The sequence below is a fragment of the Manacus candei genome, unplaced genomic scaffold, assembly GCF_025592945.1.
Source record: "Manacus candei isolate 608988 ecotype Guabito, Panama unplaced genomic scaffold, ASM2559294v1 h1tg000034l, whole genome shotgun sequence".
Taxonomy (NCBI): Eukaryota; Metazoa; Chordata; class Aves; order Passeriformes; family Pipridae; genus Manacus; species Manacus candei.
In genome coordinates, this window is record NW_026138082.1 from 9,664,272 (window position 1) to 9,681,962 (window position 17,691).

At 34.6% G+C, this 17,691-nt stretch overlaps 1 protein-coding gene and 1 long non-coding RNA gene across 8 annotated transcripts in view; one reads left to right on the forward strand and one right to left on the reverse strand.

Annotated features, from left to right (window-relative positions):
* Positions 1-16,916, forward strand: part of FAM184A (family with sequence similarity 184 member A) — a 77,245-nt gene extending 60,329 nt beyond the window's left edge. For 2 of the 6 annotated variants that reach the window (XM_051792127.1, XM_051792128.1), the window contains 9 exons: positions 900-1,112; positions 2,182-2,335; positions 2,742-2,869; positions 5,089-5,273; positions 5,769-5,915; positions 8,827-8,944; positions 9,642-9,746; positions 13,246-13,448; positions 15,176-16,916. In XM_051792127.1, coding sequence (XP_051648087.1) covers positions 900-1,112; positions 2,182-2,335; positions 2,742-2,869; positions 5,089-5,273; positions 5,769-5,915; positions 8,827-8,944; positions 9,642-9,746; positions 13,246-13,448; positions 15,176-15,257 — 1,335 coding nt within the window. In that variant the 3' untranslated portion in view covers positions 15,258-16,916. The remainder of the gene's footprint in view (positions 1-899; positions 1,113-2,181; positions 2,336-2,741; positions 2,870-5,088; positions 5,274-5,768; positions 5,916-8,826; positions 8,945-9,641; positions 9,747-13,245; positions 13,449-15,175) is intronic. The other 4 variants (XM_051792130.1, XM_051792131.1, XM_051792129.1 and 1 more) reach the window with 3 other exon arrangements.
* Positions 949-11,862, reverse strand: LOC127473099 (uncharacterized). 2 transcript variants are annotated; one of them, XR_007905280.1, is made up of 3 exons: positions 10,568-11,862; positions 8,187-8,316; positions 949-1,072 (listed from the first exon to the last, which is right to left on the reverse strand). It is a non-coding gene; the product is annotated as an uncharacterized LOC127473099 (long non-coding RNA). The 2 variants fall into 2 exon arrangements; XR_007905279.1 differs by having other exon boundaries at positions 8,187-8,319.
* Positions 16,917-17,691: the final 775 nt, after the last annotated feature.

Below are 17,691 nucleotides of genomic sequence, written 5' to 3' on the forward strand. Positions count from 1 at the left end.
GGTATCTGATGTGCAGAACAAAGTATAATATTATTATAAAGATAAAATTAGATTTTTCGAAGGAATACAGTGTTCTATATTACTTGGATGAAAAACATCATTTGTAAAATCAGGTATTTCTAAGAAAATGAGTTATTTGTGATTCAGAATGCTTAGATCTTAGATCTTGAGAGCAAGCATAAAAATCACTCTCATAGTCTTACTGAGCTAACAAAGAAGTGTTACTTTTTATTTGTGACATAGAATGTTATGATACCATTTCTTTCTAAATGAGAAAACTACCAGTAAGATAGGACCATAATATATGAGATTAGCTCAGTTGGTTAGAGCCTGGTGCTAATAACGCCAAGGTTGTGGGTCCAATATCCCTATGGGCCATTCACCTAAAACTTGGATTCGATGATCCTTGTGGGTCCCTTCCAACTCAGAATATTCTGTGATATATCTGTGAAAAAGGATACAAAAATCCATCAATGTTGATGTCGCAGGCTGTCCTCACCTATCCAAGCACAAGATTATCCTTGGAGAATGGATGTTCCCCTGAAGAATAGTTTAACAATCAAGTGGTTGATTTCAGACCTTGATAGTGTCATTTTTATTATCTTTTATATAAAACCTAGAAATAATTTTTGAGAATCTGGCCATGAAAAATTGTGTTACAGGCAGTGCTGTAGTGTAAACTAACCAATGTGATAATCCTTACAAAATCATTAAAATGTAGTTATTATATCTCTGACATATAATATTAACAACAAATTCATACATGGATGACATTGCTTGTCTGTCTTTCAGCTAACAATGGCTTTAAAATTTCAAGTGTTGTCTTCTTTGAATATTTTCTTTACAGTTGATTTTAGTATTAATGACTAACAGATATTTGCTGTTCTCTTGTGGATTAGATCTCCTTACTGAAGCAGAATCTGGAGATGCAGCTTTCCCAGTCACAGAGCTCTTTACAACAGCTACAAGCCCAGTTCAGTCAGGAGCGACAGAGGCTGACTCAGGAGATCCAGGAATTAGAAGAGGAGCATCAGCAAAGGCATAAGTCCCTTCAGGAAGCCCATATCCTTGCCTTTCAAAACATGGAAGAAACAAAAGAGCAAGAACAAAAGGCATGTTCATATGGTTATTCCAAATTCTATAGAGAATGTTGCCATTGTAGCATTTTATGTACACAGTTGGAATTAGTAAAGAACAGTATCCACATAACTACTAAATTTCTGTTTCAGATTATGTATTACAGTAATATTGTTGTCCAGTTAAATCTGAGCAAGGCATATTTAAAATCATCTCTGACATTAGCATTGTTTCATGTCTTGCTTTATGTGCATGTATATAGGTAGGTGTGTGTATATATATATATATATATGTGTAAAATTATTATCAACACATGTATTTCTTTATGGTAGTTTGACATTGTTACCCTTAATAGTATACTCTAAGAATTTTCTATTACAGTTACTTAATTTTGCATGTATTTTATATTTTCATTACGTTAAAAATTGTATAAGCTATGTTCTGCGACTTGCAAGATAATTTTTGTGTCTCACCCAAGATATTTTTTTTAAACCTTGACTAAAATATCTTTAAAAATGAAAGTTGGCAGTGCATGGTACTTAATGAGGGGATGTCTTAAGGTTTTTTAAGTTCAGATCTAGAGTGCACTTTTGCAGTCAGTTTTCCCATTAGCCACCCTTAATGTATTTTGGTTCACATTGTAGACTGGTCTTGGAGCACGCAAGGTGGATTCCTTTTGTTCAAAATCAAACCAGAAGGTGTGCACCAGGAACATTATGCTTCATACAATTCAGTAGGGAGTAAACGTGGGTGTCCTCAGGGAGCAAAATCTCCAAATGTGTGTTGTGTGCACACTAACCCCATCTATGGATCTGCACTTCACTACAGTGCTTGCTATTATACATATATCCATAGATTGGTTTTTTAATCTTTTCCAGCTGTGAGCAGAACAGGGCTTTTGTGTCCAGGTCATCTTGATAACCATGAGCCACTGAAAAAAGAAATGTAGTAGTAGGATAAGAAAATATGAGGTAAATTAGTGCATTTTTAAAAATTTCTAGAGTAAATCAATGCCTGCTTTTTGTTTTCAGTTGTTTATTGTGTAATACTTTATACTTTTTTTAAGTTTGTATAGAATAAATTCTGTCAATTTTGATTTCGTAGGAATTAGAAGAACGTTTACAACAGAAGCACTCAGAAGAACTTCATGCACTGAAAGAAACACATAAACAAGCCATGGAAGGCTTTAAATTGGAGATGGAACAGGAACTTCAGACTCTACGATTTGAGCTGGAGGATGAAGGAAAAGCTATGTTAGGTATACTATTTTCAAATTTGAAAATGGGTTCAAAAACTTTATTTCTACTCATGCAAATATAGATGCACATCTATATGTGTGTATGTGTGTGTGTTATAACACTATAGTGTATCTGAAAGTCATTCAGTGTTGACCTAAATGTCCCTCTTAAAATCAGTATAAGCATTAACAGGTAAGTCCAAACTGTTCACTTTTGAAATATCTCACCCTTATCCTATCTTATCTAGTTTTTTTTGGAAGGAGTAAGCGACCAAAGTTCCTGATGGAGAACATTTCAGAAAGTAACAGGAATAGAATGACAGGACAATTGCTTAGCTGGTCAGTCACAATACTAGAGGGAGCTGGACTGTTATTGTTACTGTAAAGATTTCCAAAATAAACTTTTCTGTTTGTTGCCGGTAACCAGCTTCCTTGCGCTCAGAGCTCAATCATCAACATGCAGCAGCCATTGACCAGCTGAGGCACAACCATCAACAGGAACTGGTAGCTGCCAAACTGGAGCTGGAAAGAAGCATAGAAATTGGCAGGCGACAGGTAAGGGGCATGGCTGGCAACTGAGTGTAAGACGGCATGATCACTATCTGTTGTGAACAAGTGACAAACATGTAATCCTTCCAAGTCACCTGACACCAGCAGCTAATGCATCCCTACCAGTTTCCTGAACTTTCTTGCTTAGCGTTTTTTCCTTCTACAAACTTCATTCAAAGCCTACTAAAGTCTCCCGTATCAAGGCAGTTTCGTCTCAGAAATGTGCAGCCTTCTGGGAGCACAGTGGCTTGCTGTGGGATGCAAGTGCCCATTCTAGCAAAATTGTACTTATCCTCAACTGCCAGCAGGACTTAAAAGGAAAGAGCTGTTTCTCTTTGAAGTCTAAGTGATATGGAAAAAAAAGTGGTTACTTATAACCAACCATGATTGTTTCATACTTAAGAGATATCTGTCTCTTTCTGTCTCAGGAGACAAATTAGAAAAGATTAATTAACATATAACGAAAACAGAATATCATGTAACAGCTTGCAACTATTTCTTAAAAAAATAAAGGCACAAAAAAAAACCCTAGAACAAAACCCCAGAGACAGTATGGACTACCTTTGCTTTCAGTAGGAAATTAATTCATTCACTTTTATCTTTCATTTTCATTTTATACACTACTAGTTTTTCCACTGGTAACTAAAAATTCAAAGTTTAATCTCTATTGAGAGGAATCCAGACTCTTGGAAGTAAGAGGACCAGAAAACTACCTCTTTATTTGCCTATACAATAGGCTTTTCAAGATTGATTTAATAGTAGTCCAGCACCAAGGAGGAGAAGTAGTTTAAGAAATATATTTAACAGAGTAAGCAGGCTTAGCTGGACATAGCCTTTACAGAAAAACAGAGGCAGTCAGAGATGAGCCCTTCTTTATCTCTTCCTTGCTGATTTAAAAGTGTTAGCACCAGAGCCAAAAATGTAGTACTGTCATGAAGGATTTAGGAGGATATATTTTCAGTCATGTGTTGTTTAAGCCTAGAGTCTGACATCTAAAGGAGATGTCAGAAAAAAAAGTTTAAATTACAAGAGCCAATGTTTGATCCAACCACATACCCTGTACTTTTGGACTCAGTATAATGATCTGCTAAGCACAAGCTCGAGTTGTACTGAGGGCAAAGCAAGTAATTGTGTTTTCTTGTGTTAGAATGCTTATCAGTTCACAGGATCAGAGTTGAAATAGATGTAGAGTAGTCTACTTTTTGAAATATTTAAATATGTGGATGTAACTTTTCCACTACTTTTTCCTATAACTTTAACATAGTCTATGTAGAGAGAGGTAGATAGTTATTTTTAATGGTCTGTTCTTAAAGATGCCCTGTAAAATTTGTGCATTGGGATATATTTGTATTTCCTGGAGACAGAAAGGCACAATTACACCTAAAACTACTTTGAAATATCTACTGATTTTCTCTCTGTACAAACTATATGGTTATTAATTATTCTGAAACTGTAAGAAGTGGAATAGGTGGAAACAGAAAACTCTGGAAAAGATTGTTTTCATTACAGACATTTCTTAACTGATGAGAAGCGTTATCAAAGCCAGTTGAATGGGCTCCAGCTGCGTTTCCCAGATATTAACTTTATTGTAGTTTCTTATGTAAAAAGAATGACTTTTATTATTGAAAGCAATATAAATATTACATAAACTATTTAGTACATATTCTGCTGCAAAATATTTATGACCCTTGTATATATTTGTGAGATAAGAGACCTCTGAATCAGTGTTTGTTCGTGCAGGGCATACATCTTGAGTAATTTTCTCCCATTGAATGGGTCTGTAAAGGAAAAAAAGTTTCTCTGGAGTGTGTGCTGACAAGGCAGAAAACGCTAAATGCCTGGGCCCCTGGTTCTTAGCAATACCTGGTTTTTTTGTTGTGTGTGTGGGCAGAAGGAAAATGTGATGAGCTACACAAATTTTAACTGGCAATGACAATGACAGGTTTTAACTTTTTTGGCAAATGGAAATTGCTTGTTACATAACTCTTATTTCTTCTTTCTTTGCACTTGTACACAATAAAAAAGAACCCCTTCATTTTAATTATAATTTGTATCAGCATCTAAAACTGAAAAAATTGTATATTGAATGAAAACTTCTGCTCAGCTCACAATACAGAAGCAAGTATTGTGCTTCTGAGACACAAGTCTATCTAAAATATTTTTATATTTAAATGTTTTATATTTATATATAAAATATAAATATTTTATATTTATATTTTTTATAGGAGAAAGAATTTTTATGCCGAATATCAGAACTGCAAGATGAACTGAGACACCGAGACCATCATATAGCTGAACTGGACAAAGAGATTTTGCATCTTCATGAAAATATAAGTGCATTGACAAAGGAATTAGAGTTTAAAGGGAAAGAAATTCTTAGAATACACAGTGAATCCAACCAACAGATCAGGTATGAATTTCTTCACTCTAAACTCAAATGTGTATTGTTTCGCTTATCGTTTTACTTAAGAAATTTTACCATTTGCAATTCTTAATTTATCTTCTTAATCAAGTGATGTTACATATCATTTAGTCTTCTTTAGGAAAAGCTATGCCTGTTAGTAGTAAACTTAGTGAATATTACCATAAACGTAAGCTGCATTTCAGTGATACATTTTGGCATATTTTAGTAACAGTTCGCTCAAGTATTGGTTTTTGGTGTTGTTTTTTTTTTCAAATTCATTATGTTTGTTTATTTAAAAAAGCATTAAAGGAGATGCATTTTCCATGAAATAAGCTAGAAGATTGGAGAACAGTAAGTAGTGGGTTTGATGAATGAGTAATTCCTTCTGATTTGTTTTCTGATATTGTGTAAAAGCCATTAGAAGCGTGGCAGAAAATCATGATGAACAAACAAGTCTGATTTTAGAATAACTCTTTTTTTAACAAAAAATAAATTAAACAGGATGCATGAGCAAGATTTAAGCAAGAAACATGAGAAAGAGCTGGATGTCTTGACAGCAGATCACATCAGAGAGAAACAAAGCATGCTGGCAGATTTTAATAAGACCCAAGAGCTGCTCAAGGAAATTAATTCAGCTTTACAGATTTCGTAAGTTTTGTTGCATTAAAAAAATTTGTATGTAGCTGCATTTGAGTGTATCCATAAGTTCCTGAAGATATTGCAGAGGTGCAGATGTACAAATACCTCAATCAAGTATGGGGCCCAGTCTTGCATTCTTTAGGCAACACAATTCTGTAAGCTTTAGGGGAATGTAGTGAGATAAATTGTTAGGGGTTTGAGACCAAAAAGTCCTAGAAAATTGGAGAAAACATTACTTCAAATACTTTTTCTCAAACTTCAATACATCTTTTTTGAGAACACAAGAGCTTCTACAAGTTTATAAACAGTTTATAAAATTTGCTACTGAGAAGTGAGATTATAGCATGACTAATGCAAACATTTTCAGGTTTGCTAAGAAAAGGAAAGTTAGTGTCTGAAATGGATTGTATGAGCATAACATAAAGAGAATACTTAGTGTTTCTCATAGTCAAAATGCCACCTGAGATTAGACCACGTCTGGGCAGAAGTCATGTTAGTATGTTGTCTAGCTACTGTTTTCCTGTCTTTCACATCATTCTGTATCTCTGTGATGTGTAACCAATTTGGTCACAGTTTTCATACTGCACTGAGGGCTTCCTGCCACAAATTTGTCACTGAGGGATTTGTATTTGCAGCACAAAGGATTTATGGCAGAGAAAAGAATTGGTTCTAAGTCTTCAAAGTAAATATCAGTTAAAAATTAACAATAAAGCCCAAATGCATCTAATTTTTTCTTGATAATGAGCACTCAGAAATTGTCCTCACATAAGATGGGTATAAAATTCTAGTTCTCACTGCCTTGTAATCATCCACATGCACACTGTGCTGCCCTGATAAATGTGGTAACTTGCCATTCAGTAAATTAGGTGTAAGCTACTTCCTGTTTGCTGCATTTATTTTGTATGAGAAAGGGGCCTATGAGCACCAGAACTAGGCTTTGGAACTGTTTACCATAGGTTTTTTTCACATTTAGTTGTTTGCTTTGGAGTGTCCAGAAATTTTCTGAATTGGCTGGCTCCTTACTCCTGGTTCTTGCTCAACTTAGAGCTGCAAGGAAGCAGCTGCTGGCCTAAAGTCAGAAGCATCATCCAAGATGCCCTGACCTGGCTTCCAGTGTGTTATCTCTCTACTTACACTGAAGCAAGAAGCTGTCCAAAGAGGAAACTATGTAAAAGAGCAAACAAATTAAAAAAAAAAAAAAGGAGGAGTTTTATGTAGCTATTTCTCAAGTAACTGTTTCCAGGTTCAGCCTCACCTAAAGCATGGCCTCAAGAACTTCTGTGAAATGGAGAATCTGTCTTAAAATAATTGAGAGTGGATGTCATTAATCAGGCTGTGCAACTAGAGTCCTTAAATTACAAATTATCTATTTGAAATAGAAAAATAAACCCAGTTCTTTGAAGTATCTGAAAATTAAATGACAGCTATGCATAACTATGTGCTATACTCTGGAGATCTGTATACAATAGCTTAACCCAGCATAAAACATATACACAAAAATTAAGCCAGCTGTGGCTATTTCTGTTCTGCTGAGTGAAATGCCTTCTCTGCAAGTAAAAACAGTCATGTTGTTCTCATTCATACTGTTTTATGTAAATACATTATATAATCTCATCAGAATATGTACAGGTTATTTGAAGGTTATCAATACAATTTAATATTAGCTGCATTTTCAGTTGCAAATCAAAGTAAAAATCATATAGTTGATTTTGAAGAGAAAATATTTATTTAAAGTGAGAAATTATGTCTACTTCCAAGTGTCTTGTGGAACTAAGTTTGACTTGAGTTAGATGATTTAAATTCATAGATTTTTCTCAACATTTGATTGGGATTTTTTTTCTTTTTTCATTAAGTTTGTTAAATTTCCTGAATCTGTTCTGAAACTTGGCTCTCTAATCTACATGAAGGCTGAATATGTGAGACAAGTATTTTAGTATTTTCCTTGGAAACAACGTTTAGCATCATGAACATTGTATTTGTTTAAAAGAGACACGGTCATTTGAAATTGTCCTGTCTTCAAAACTTGTTCTTTAAGTAAAAAGGATATTTGCGCAGTTATTTGTACAATTCCTCTGAGTTGGCTTATTTCACTTCTCTCCTTTAATGCTTTCCCACCAGGCATTTCAAATTTCTTCTTTTTTTTCAAATGTTTATCAGTTGTTACATTTCTCTTAATCTAGATATCCTAATATCCAAGTGTTATTGCTTTTGTTTTGCAGCTCATTCCTTTATTTCATCTCTAATGGTACTAAGTTGCTTTTGTGGAGAGGAGTTAGTTACCTGTTAGTCTTCAGTGTTCTTGGATATCTTTGTTCCAGTATGTTCCACATGAACTGAGGAAGATGCTGCCAGCTTTTTCTGTCTATCCAGTTTCTCCATTATCACAAGCATGCATCTTTATCAGAGTAGTCTTCTTTTAAAATTAAAAAAAAAGAAAAATATACTGTTGTTTTTCCTCATTAGGAAAGTGAATTGCCACCTTTTTAAATTTACATTAATATTAAATATAGTGCTATGTAGTCCCTATATTTTACATAAAAATTGATTTTAGCTATGTCTTCTGTAACTCTCCTGTCCATATTGTGGTTTTGAATGCCTTATTTTCAGGCTGACTTCCAAGAGGCCTTTTTCAAACACATAGTACTGCATGCACAGGAAGGATGTTAAGTTTTTAGAATTTTGCCCAGATTATTAGTTGCTGGAGAAAAAGTTATTGTTATTGGGGTTTTATGTTTTGTTTTGTTTCTTAACTGTCTAAAGCTGAATGAAAACATAGAAATTAATTTTCTTCAGGATGATAAGAAAGATATCTTCTGGTTTTACTCCTTGAACTGTCTTTTGTACTAATCAAAAATGCGACTGTTCACTCATCATTTAACGCTGGATCAGGCTAAAGAGGGTATTCTTCTTTTCTATAAAGTTTAGAAGAAATGGAAGAAAAATATAAAAACAGAGAATCAAGACCAGAAGACTTGCAGCTTATCTCAGAACTGAAAGACCTAATTGCAGAGCGGGACCAGCTCATAAAGAAATTGATTGTAAGACTTCTATGCTCTCTTGGTGTACTATCTTGACAGATACAAAAATTAATCTAATTCAGAGTGTTTGAAACGTGTATAAAGAACCAATCCTGCTAGCATGTTATTCATATTCTTTAACACTTTATTCCTGTGGTTCCAATTACTCATGATAGTAAAGCTAATAAGATACAGAGTGTTTTCCACAATCAAACATAATACATTATTACAGAAATATTTGGGTGTGTCCTCGATCAGATGTCTTCTGTCTCCAGTCCTGGACTAAGCCGGCCATGCAAACCATATATGAAATAGTCTCTTCTCTGAGATTTTTAAGACCAATATCCTGATCCACTGAGCTTCCCAAATTCAGAGCACAGCACCATAACTCAGGCTAGTCTGATTAGATCTTAATTAAGAAGCAAGAAGGAATGAGGAAATTAAAATTAATTAAAGATCAAAAGTTAACTATACTGAGTCTTTCCTAGCACATAACACATTAGGCTATGCTCACTTTCAGGACCGTAGAACTACGGAAATAGAAATTATTTAAATTATGACATATAATAATATATAAAACATGAAATGCAGGTTTTAGAATTACCAGTTTATTTTAAAATGTAAGCATAAATTTATTTGAGAACATTTTATAGGCAGATTTGGCCACTAACTGATTGAAAATGCATAAAAAGAAGTTTCTATTTGTTGTTCTTTTTAGGAGGACAAAAAGTTCTATCAGCTGGAACTAGTTGACAGGGAGACTAACTACAACAAAATGTTTAATGCAAGCCCTAATGTTGGTGTTATTAATCCATTGGTGAAGGTATGTTCCATGGACTTCATTGCTAAAGTAAAGAAAAAGACATCTAAACTTAAGATACAGTAAAAGGAAGAAATATATGTGTATGTGTGTGTGCCTGCATCTGTACATAAATCACTCTTAAAAGACATGTTCAAAACAAGAAACATAGTTTTCCATTTGTCTCTACTTATTTCTGTGTAGGTCTGTTTCTTTTGTGTTGTTGAGAGATCCAGTGATGCTGTTGCCCTGGTTTGCTTGACGTGTGTGACATAAAACACAGTTCCTTCTCACAAAACTGCAAAATCAAAATTGAAAAGTGACAGAAAGGCAACAGAGGGCAGAACTGTAGCATACAATAGAAAGCAGTGACACCCCTAACTGTTTTTTAGTTTCATAATTTTTCTTGGTTATTTTGGAAAGTGCAAGGGCACTTAGCAATTTTGAGAAAGTGCTCAGGATGGAAGAGCATTAGAAATACAGAGGGACAGGTGACACTAAAAGGAAGGGAATAAGGGTAAAAAGTGGAAGGGGAAGAGTATGAGAAGGACATAGGCTAAGTTTGAATGAGGAAAGGTGTAGAGTAAGACTGGAGCAATGGAGTGACAAACCAGGTATGGACAGTGGAGGCAGCAGGAGGCAGAAGTCAGTCTCTAGCCTTCTCAGTTGTTGTCACCACCTATACAAGTCAAAGCACTTCAGTAGCCACCTTTTCCAGTTCTCTCCGTCCTGCTGAATAGCAGCCAGGGAAGGCTACTGTACACGTAAGCATAGTAGCCTTCCTGTCATTTCAAATACCAGCAGCATTCCGTCATGAGGAACGTGAATAGACTGTAGTAAGGTACCTTAATTCTGTTTCTTTTCACCACTTCAGGAATAAGAATGAGTCCTCTGACATTTCCTTCCTCCTTGTGATAGGTTATTTCACCTGTATGGAAGGGGAATAGATTTTGTCCCAGCTGTAGAGGCAGAAGAACTCTGGAAGGTTCTGAAACAGAGGCTAACCCAAGGGGCACAACATGAGCAGTTCAGATGCCTGAGTGCTTTAGTGATCAGGGTTCAGGCTCCCATTATTTAAAAGGAGTTCTGGCTCCACTATTTGGGATCAGGCTGTGCTATTTAGCCAAGCCTTATTGTAGTTTCACATCAGATCAATGTATTTCACACTTCTGCACAAGCTCAGCTGCAAAATGTCAATATTCTCCTGTGATTTTCAGGAGCCCGGCAGATCTCACAAGCTTATCTGTGGATGCCTAATTTTTATCCTAACTGCATAAAAGAACTTAGTTCGGACCCAGTAGAGACAATACCAGGACATCCAGATACAATTTGAATGCTTTGGTTTTATGAAAATTTTGGAAGTTTGTCTGAACCATTCATTCATAAAGATGTGAAATGTAACCATCTAGTATATAAGCTTGTTTTGTGTGAAATCTGAAGTGTTTGGCAAAAGTACTTTTAACATCAGATTTCCGTAGTGATAATTCATATATTTTTATAATATGCTTCTATCACTCAAAACTGTTTAGACTTTAAAACTGTCTTGTATGCCAGAACATTCTGACCTCTCATTTCATGAGTCGTGGACTATGTTACTTTATTTTGTCAAAGCATGTGCTGTGTTATTGGAGAATGAATTACAGAGAAACTGAAAATCTCATTCTCTTTTCCTTTTTTAAAAGGAAAGACAGAATTTATGAATTACTACAGGCTTTGCACATTAATGCAAAATTACAGCCATTGCAGTATGTATTACTGCTTCTCTAATTTATGCAATGGATCTGTTTAGTGTTATATTGTTACATCTGAAGTTTCTTAATACTTTGCATGAATTTCATGGAAACAATACACACAATTTTCTCTTTCCAGATTTGACCACTTCAGAAGCACAGATTTTTTTTATAGAGAATGTTATATGAATTGCAGTATTTTTCTAAGCACTTATGTGGATAACTTATATTTTCCAGAAATGGGCCACCTGTGGAGCACACAGATTTAACTACAGTTTGTTTAACACACTGTTTTAATTGCAACGTATATTGCCTTGCAAGTGTATTTTATGTGCAGTTGGTTACTTTTACCAAACTGTTTCTTCCATCATAATATTTCTTGCTTCTTCAGCTACTAAAGCAGAAGTGTATGGGACAATCTTAGTTTAATCCTTTGTAGCTGATGATCTTTCATTGTGATGCCTAGAAAAGAATTTTTTCTATTATAGCATTTGGTTAAATTGTTGAGGGTTTTTAGTTATATTTTGACAAACCACATCCACCAATGTGGCTGCAATTAGTAGCATTTGCATCTGCCAGCCCAGAGAGGCTGGGCACTGAAATCAAAGCCAGCAGAGAGCTACAGAGAAGAAAGTGCAAACAAACAGTAGGACTCTCTGTCTGTCTCTATTTGAACTTGTGCCCACCCTTGAACAGAGCAGCTCTCCTGTTTCAAGTGGAATTCTGCTGGAAAATGTAATATAGAAACAACACGAGATTGCACTCGTCTTTCACGTTCGTTCAGATTTGTGTAGTTCATAAGCCCTTAAGGGTTCTTCTCCTAGCTGCCTTGTTAGGGTTGCATGTAGGTAATTGAAGGAAATTATTTATTATATATTCAAATAATACATAATTCATTATATTTATGAGGTATTTTTTCATTGCTCTGGGTATGTTAAAAAATCCTATTTTTAGAAATGAGATGCTTTTAATGTTAATATTTTATTGTGGATGTGGAATATTTGATAGAAGTCAGAAAATACACAAGGTTTCTTGTCACACAGCCATTTAAAAAAAAAAAGCTATAGAATTATTTGAAACATCCTTCTACATTAAAACATCTATAGAGAGGTTGAATACTGACTATTTTGTGTGATGTGTTCTGGAATGTAGAATAGTGATATAAAAATAAATTTCTTCAGTATTTTGAGTCCCTTGAAATGCTATCAGGAGAAGCATAGAGAGTATTACAAAAAGAAAAATGTTCAGTTGTGCCACCTGGTGTCCAGAAGTGACAGCTATAACGGCATCAAAGCCTGGCTTTTTCCTTATTCAAGAAACTGAACTCCTGTACAGTAATATTTATATCTTCAGCCATACTGCTGTAATGCTTGCTGACCATGAGGGTGTTGATTGCTGTGAAAGGTTTGCAGATATCAAGAAAAGTTTTGAGTAAACATGAAAGGTTTAGCAGACTGAGAGGAAGTTTTCCACAAGATTGTCAATGTCCAATGTTTAAATAGAGCAAAATATTATATTGGAAGACCTCCTATGACATACTCATTGATTATTATGCTAAGTCACAATAATTTAATCATCTTGATCAGAAATTTGATTTTTCTGTGAAAATCTGTGGCGTTCAGGTCTCGTCAAAGCAAACAGGATAACTACAATTGGAAAAAGGGGCCAGTCTGTCCCAATCTCTCCTTCAAAAAAACCTCCAAACCAGCCATCAATAAAACTTTTAAGTTTGCCAATGTCCTTGTCTGTCCAGGTGCAAGAAGGCTTCCTTACATTTGTTATTTTTAATGCAGCAAAAGAAGAAGAACGATAAATCAACAAACAGGTTTGTGAGTGTCCCCAATCTAAGTGCTCTGGAATCTAGCGGAGTGGTGGGCAATGGACATCCTAATCGCCTGGACCCCATTCCTAACTCACCCATCCACGATATTGAGTTCAACAGCAGCAAACCACTACCACAGCCAATGCCACCCAAAGAGCCCAAGACGTTTTTGAGGTGAGCACTGCCTCACCAATCTTTTTTTTTCTTTTTGTTTTTTTGCTTAACTCAGAAAAATTTTGCATTCCTATTGAGCTGAATCCCACTTGCTTTATCAGCCTTTCAGAGGTACAAGTACTCTTACGGCATTTTAATTTTTACATTGTATTTATAACCTCTTTATAGTATTCCTTTTTATTGCAGACCTTGTTGAAATATGAAGTATTCTCTCACTTTTTCCTAAGCCTTGAACTTTGAAAACCTTTATAAATACCCTAACAGGATTCATGTGCTTTCAATTGTTTACATATATGAACAATTGTTTTAAATGTTTGTGTTATTTACTGATTTTCATTTAGGAATTGATACGAGCACGGAATTTCTTTTATTCAGTATTATGTGATAATGAGTTTTATGTAAGAAAATTATTTTCCGTGCTACGTGAATGTTTTATGTTTCCCCTTTCCTCACCTGTATCAAATTGTTTCATAGGAATAACCTTCCTACAGCAACAGGAAATGTGTAGGCTTAGGTGCTTAATGCTGAGCTTCCAGTAATCAAAACCAGAATTAAAGTCTCAAATAATTCTTTCACAAAATAACCTATTGAATTGAATAACTTAAAAATGGCATTTTAGAGGCAGGATTTTAATCTTTTAGCTTGATGTGCCCACATATTAAATGCACCGAAGTGCTGTACTCTCTATTTAGTAGGTGCTGATCTCTTACCTCTAAATTGACAACTTAAAATGATGTCTAATTAGTGGTTCCACTGTTGGTTGTTTGCTCTCTCCTTTGATGTAATGCAAAAGATCACATACCTAGCAACTGCTAATTATAAAGGGAAGCAAATGATAGAATCCAAAATAGATAAGGGAAAACAATATTTTTCAAGAAAACAATTTAAAAAAGAAAAAAGTACTGTTGCTAATTTTTTTTCCTGTGCATGTGATGTGCATGAGTATGCTCAGATATCTATAACATGCATGTGCATGACCCCATGAACTGTGATGCTGGAGTTTTCACTCCAAATTGGTTTTTGCCCTGTATTATCCAATAATCAAGATTACTTTTATTACCAATTTTTATTGATAAAGGAAATTTAATTGTGTAAACTACTATAAATTATTCTCTCCTGCTCATTTTGTGAGAATGTTAAAAGAGAAACCAAATCCTGTTTGTAGCACAGTAGTTTCTTTTTCCTAGTATATGAGCATATTCTAATTGTGTGCATGAGCAACAATGCAAGTGATATTCATGATCGGTGTTAACTATTAAAATAGTGTGTATTTCTGTTCAGTTGCCAGCCAGTCTTTGTGAGCACATGTCTACAAATATGATGCTCGCATCATATTTTTCAAAATTAACTTTACCACAGGAAAAGGATGCTAAAAGAGGACCCTCTACAGTCACGCTTTTCCAAGAAAACTCTTTTTATTCTTCCTGAAAACCTACAGTTATTTATGAGATTCTAAATTATGTTTTCCAAAACATTCTTTGCCCAGTCTCTAATGTGGTTTCTGAACTGACTTGTCTGTGCTGCTGATGCTCTCCAATGGAGTGGATGATCACAGATTCTATAGGCAGACATTAAATCATGTCCTGGGGCACACTGATAATTAATCCATGGAAAAACAGACTGTGTTCCTTACTGAATATTCTCTGTGATTCTTTTTTTTCTCCTAATAGTTGTACCTTTTGTGTAGTTGTGGGATAATTGTGGTTTTTTTCTTTCTGTGAATTTAGCCCTCCTCCGACTGATGCCTCACCAGTGGCTTCACCAGATCCACAACGCCAGGAGTGGTTTGCCCGATACTTCACGTTCTGAGAGATGATTTCTTTTTGTGGCACAGCGTGATGTGGACTGTTTATAAGAGCATGACCTTAAGTAAACCCTCATGTGAACAAGCTATCCTGTAATTTGTCAAACACTGTGAATGAGAAAGTAATTGTCTTTCTGATTTGAAACTGCACTGTATTTCATGTTATATTTGTTGAAATCACTTGACATGATACTATACAATATGTGTAATTATAACTATTATTTTTATTTAAAATGGAAGAATCTTTAAACTTTGTAATTACTACATAATAAATTTTGGTAGAACAAACAATGCTTTCCCCCTTTTTCCTATAAATGCTTTCTTTGATTTCAGGTAAGGCTTTTCCCCCTGAATAACATAATTGCATGGTTACTATAAATACAACTTAAATTGTAAAAGGAAAAGGTATGTATCTTGCACTCTCTCTCAGATTTGAGCAGGATATGTTTAATGCATCCCAATTCTGTTACTTTGTAGCAGTTTAAAATTGTCTCTAACGTTTAAAAGGAAGAATGCTAAATAAAACTAGCGTAGCTGCTGGCCTTCAAAGCAGAGTCATTCTGATAGAGGATGAAAAAAGCCACAAACCAGGAGCTGTTCACTGGGGTTGGGGGTTGACTCCTCACTTATTGCTCATGAGGCTTTGCCATCTCATTATAATCAAATATTTTATCACTGAATTTAAACAGAAACTGTTTTCACACGTTCTATATTTCTTTTATGAATATTAACAAAAACAAATGCTCGATATATTTAGAAAACTCTGCTAAGTATCTCTGCATAAATCAAGAATCTACATTTTGGGCATATAGTCCTGCTTTGGATAAAATTCATGTCTGAAATAAAAAAAGAAAGTCCCAAACAAACAATCAAAAGCAACGACCCAACTTTTTCCCATTTATTCATACTACAGTACAGATGTTTCCTTAAAAATTAGTCACCTTCCTTTGTCTATATTAATTTCTTTTCTTCTTCTTAATCTGATATATGAAAATGTTTTTTCAGCTAGTGAGCATGATTCTCCAGTCTGTACCTTTTATGATGTCAGTGTTGCTCGAGAAATTTGTTGTAGCATATAGAAAACCAGAGCTTATTGTCTTTTTTATATTTTTTCATTCAAAGATTACCACAAAGTAACTCACACTGGTAGTCTCAGGGAGAACATAGTCTTTGTTTTATGAATGTATTTTTAAGCTGAATCTCTTATCTTTTAAAAGCAAGAAAAAAAAGTTTGAGTTATTTGAATAAGGTTCTAGTTAGCATATACAAAGGTCTTGAACTTTAATATTTCATCTGAAGCCCTAACTACATCCTTTTTTTGCTATATGCACAAAGATAAATACCCAGATGAAGATACTTGCTAATTAAAATGAGTTTTATATGTAGTATATGTATAAATGAAAAATTTGTATGTTTTCATATAAATAATATAAAAATCTTCTAAATGCACATTTAAAAACTTCTATCTTATAATTCAGCTTGAAAACGCCACTGAAAGCTGTATTCTGGTGATGCTGCCATGGATTAAAGATGTATACAGCAGATTTTCGGTAGCTGGTGGACTCAACTGTAGGTATATGCAACTTTTTAATTTTAGAAGAAAGCCATATTGGGCAAAATGTCAGATTTCTTGGCTGTTACCCAAAATAAAATTCACTAGATCATTTTGTTACAATGTTCTGAAGTGAGTGTCGCGTATTTTTTCTTGCATGCTGTGCAAGGGATCAGCCTTTTTCTCCTGTCCTCCACTTCATTTGTGCATTTGTACTTATGGAATGAATAACTGAACACTAATACAAAGATGATAATATCTACATTTACTTATTCAGTAAAAGCTGTGCCCATTGTTTTTTTACTAGAAAAGAAAAGAAAGTTAAGAAGGACACAGTTACTGTGTCTGCCACAGTCAGCAGCTGTACCACTGCCAAATCAGTCTATTCAAACCAAAACCAAAACCAAACAAACAAAAAACCAAAACAAAAAACCAAAAAAACCACAACCAAACAAACTCCCAAAAAACCAAAAAAAACCCACAAAAAAACAACAAAAAACCCAAAACCAAACCAACCAAAAAAAAAAAAAAAAAAAAAATAACTAACAAACAAACAAACAAACAAACAAAACAAAAAAAAAAAAAAAAAGAAGAAATTTGGAAAAAATTTATTTTCTACCAAATGGCATTGAGAAGTCTGTAAAATGTATTCCTAAAAGAAGGTAATATCTGGATTTTGGGATTAATACAGTAACTTGGATGATCACTATGCTATTGTGCTCCTGATCTTTGTAGTATCTGGTATTCTGGAAAAACCTAGAAGTGTGCATATTCGTGAGTCCAGTCAGTTGTGCAGACAATTCTGCAAAGTCTCTCCTCACACATGTGTGCAGCATTTCCAAGCTCAACAGACAACTCTGAGTAAGGAGGTACAGAGTTAGCATAAA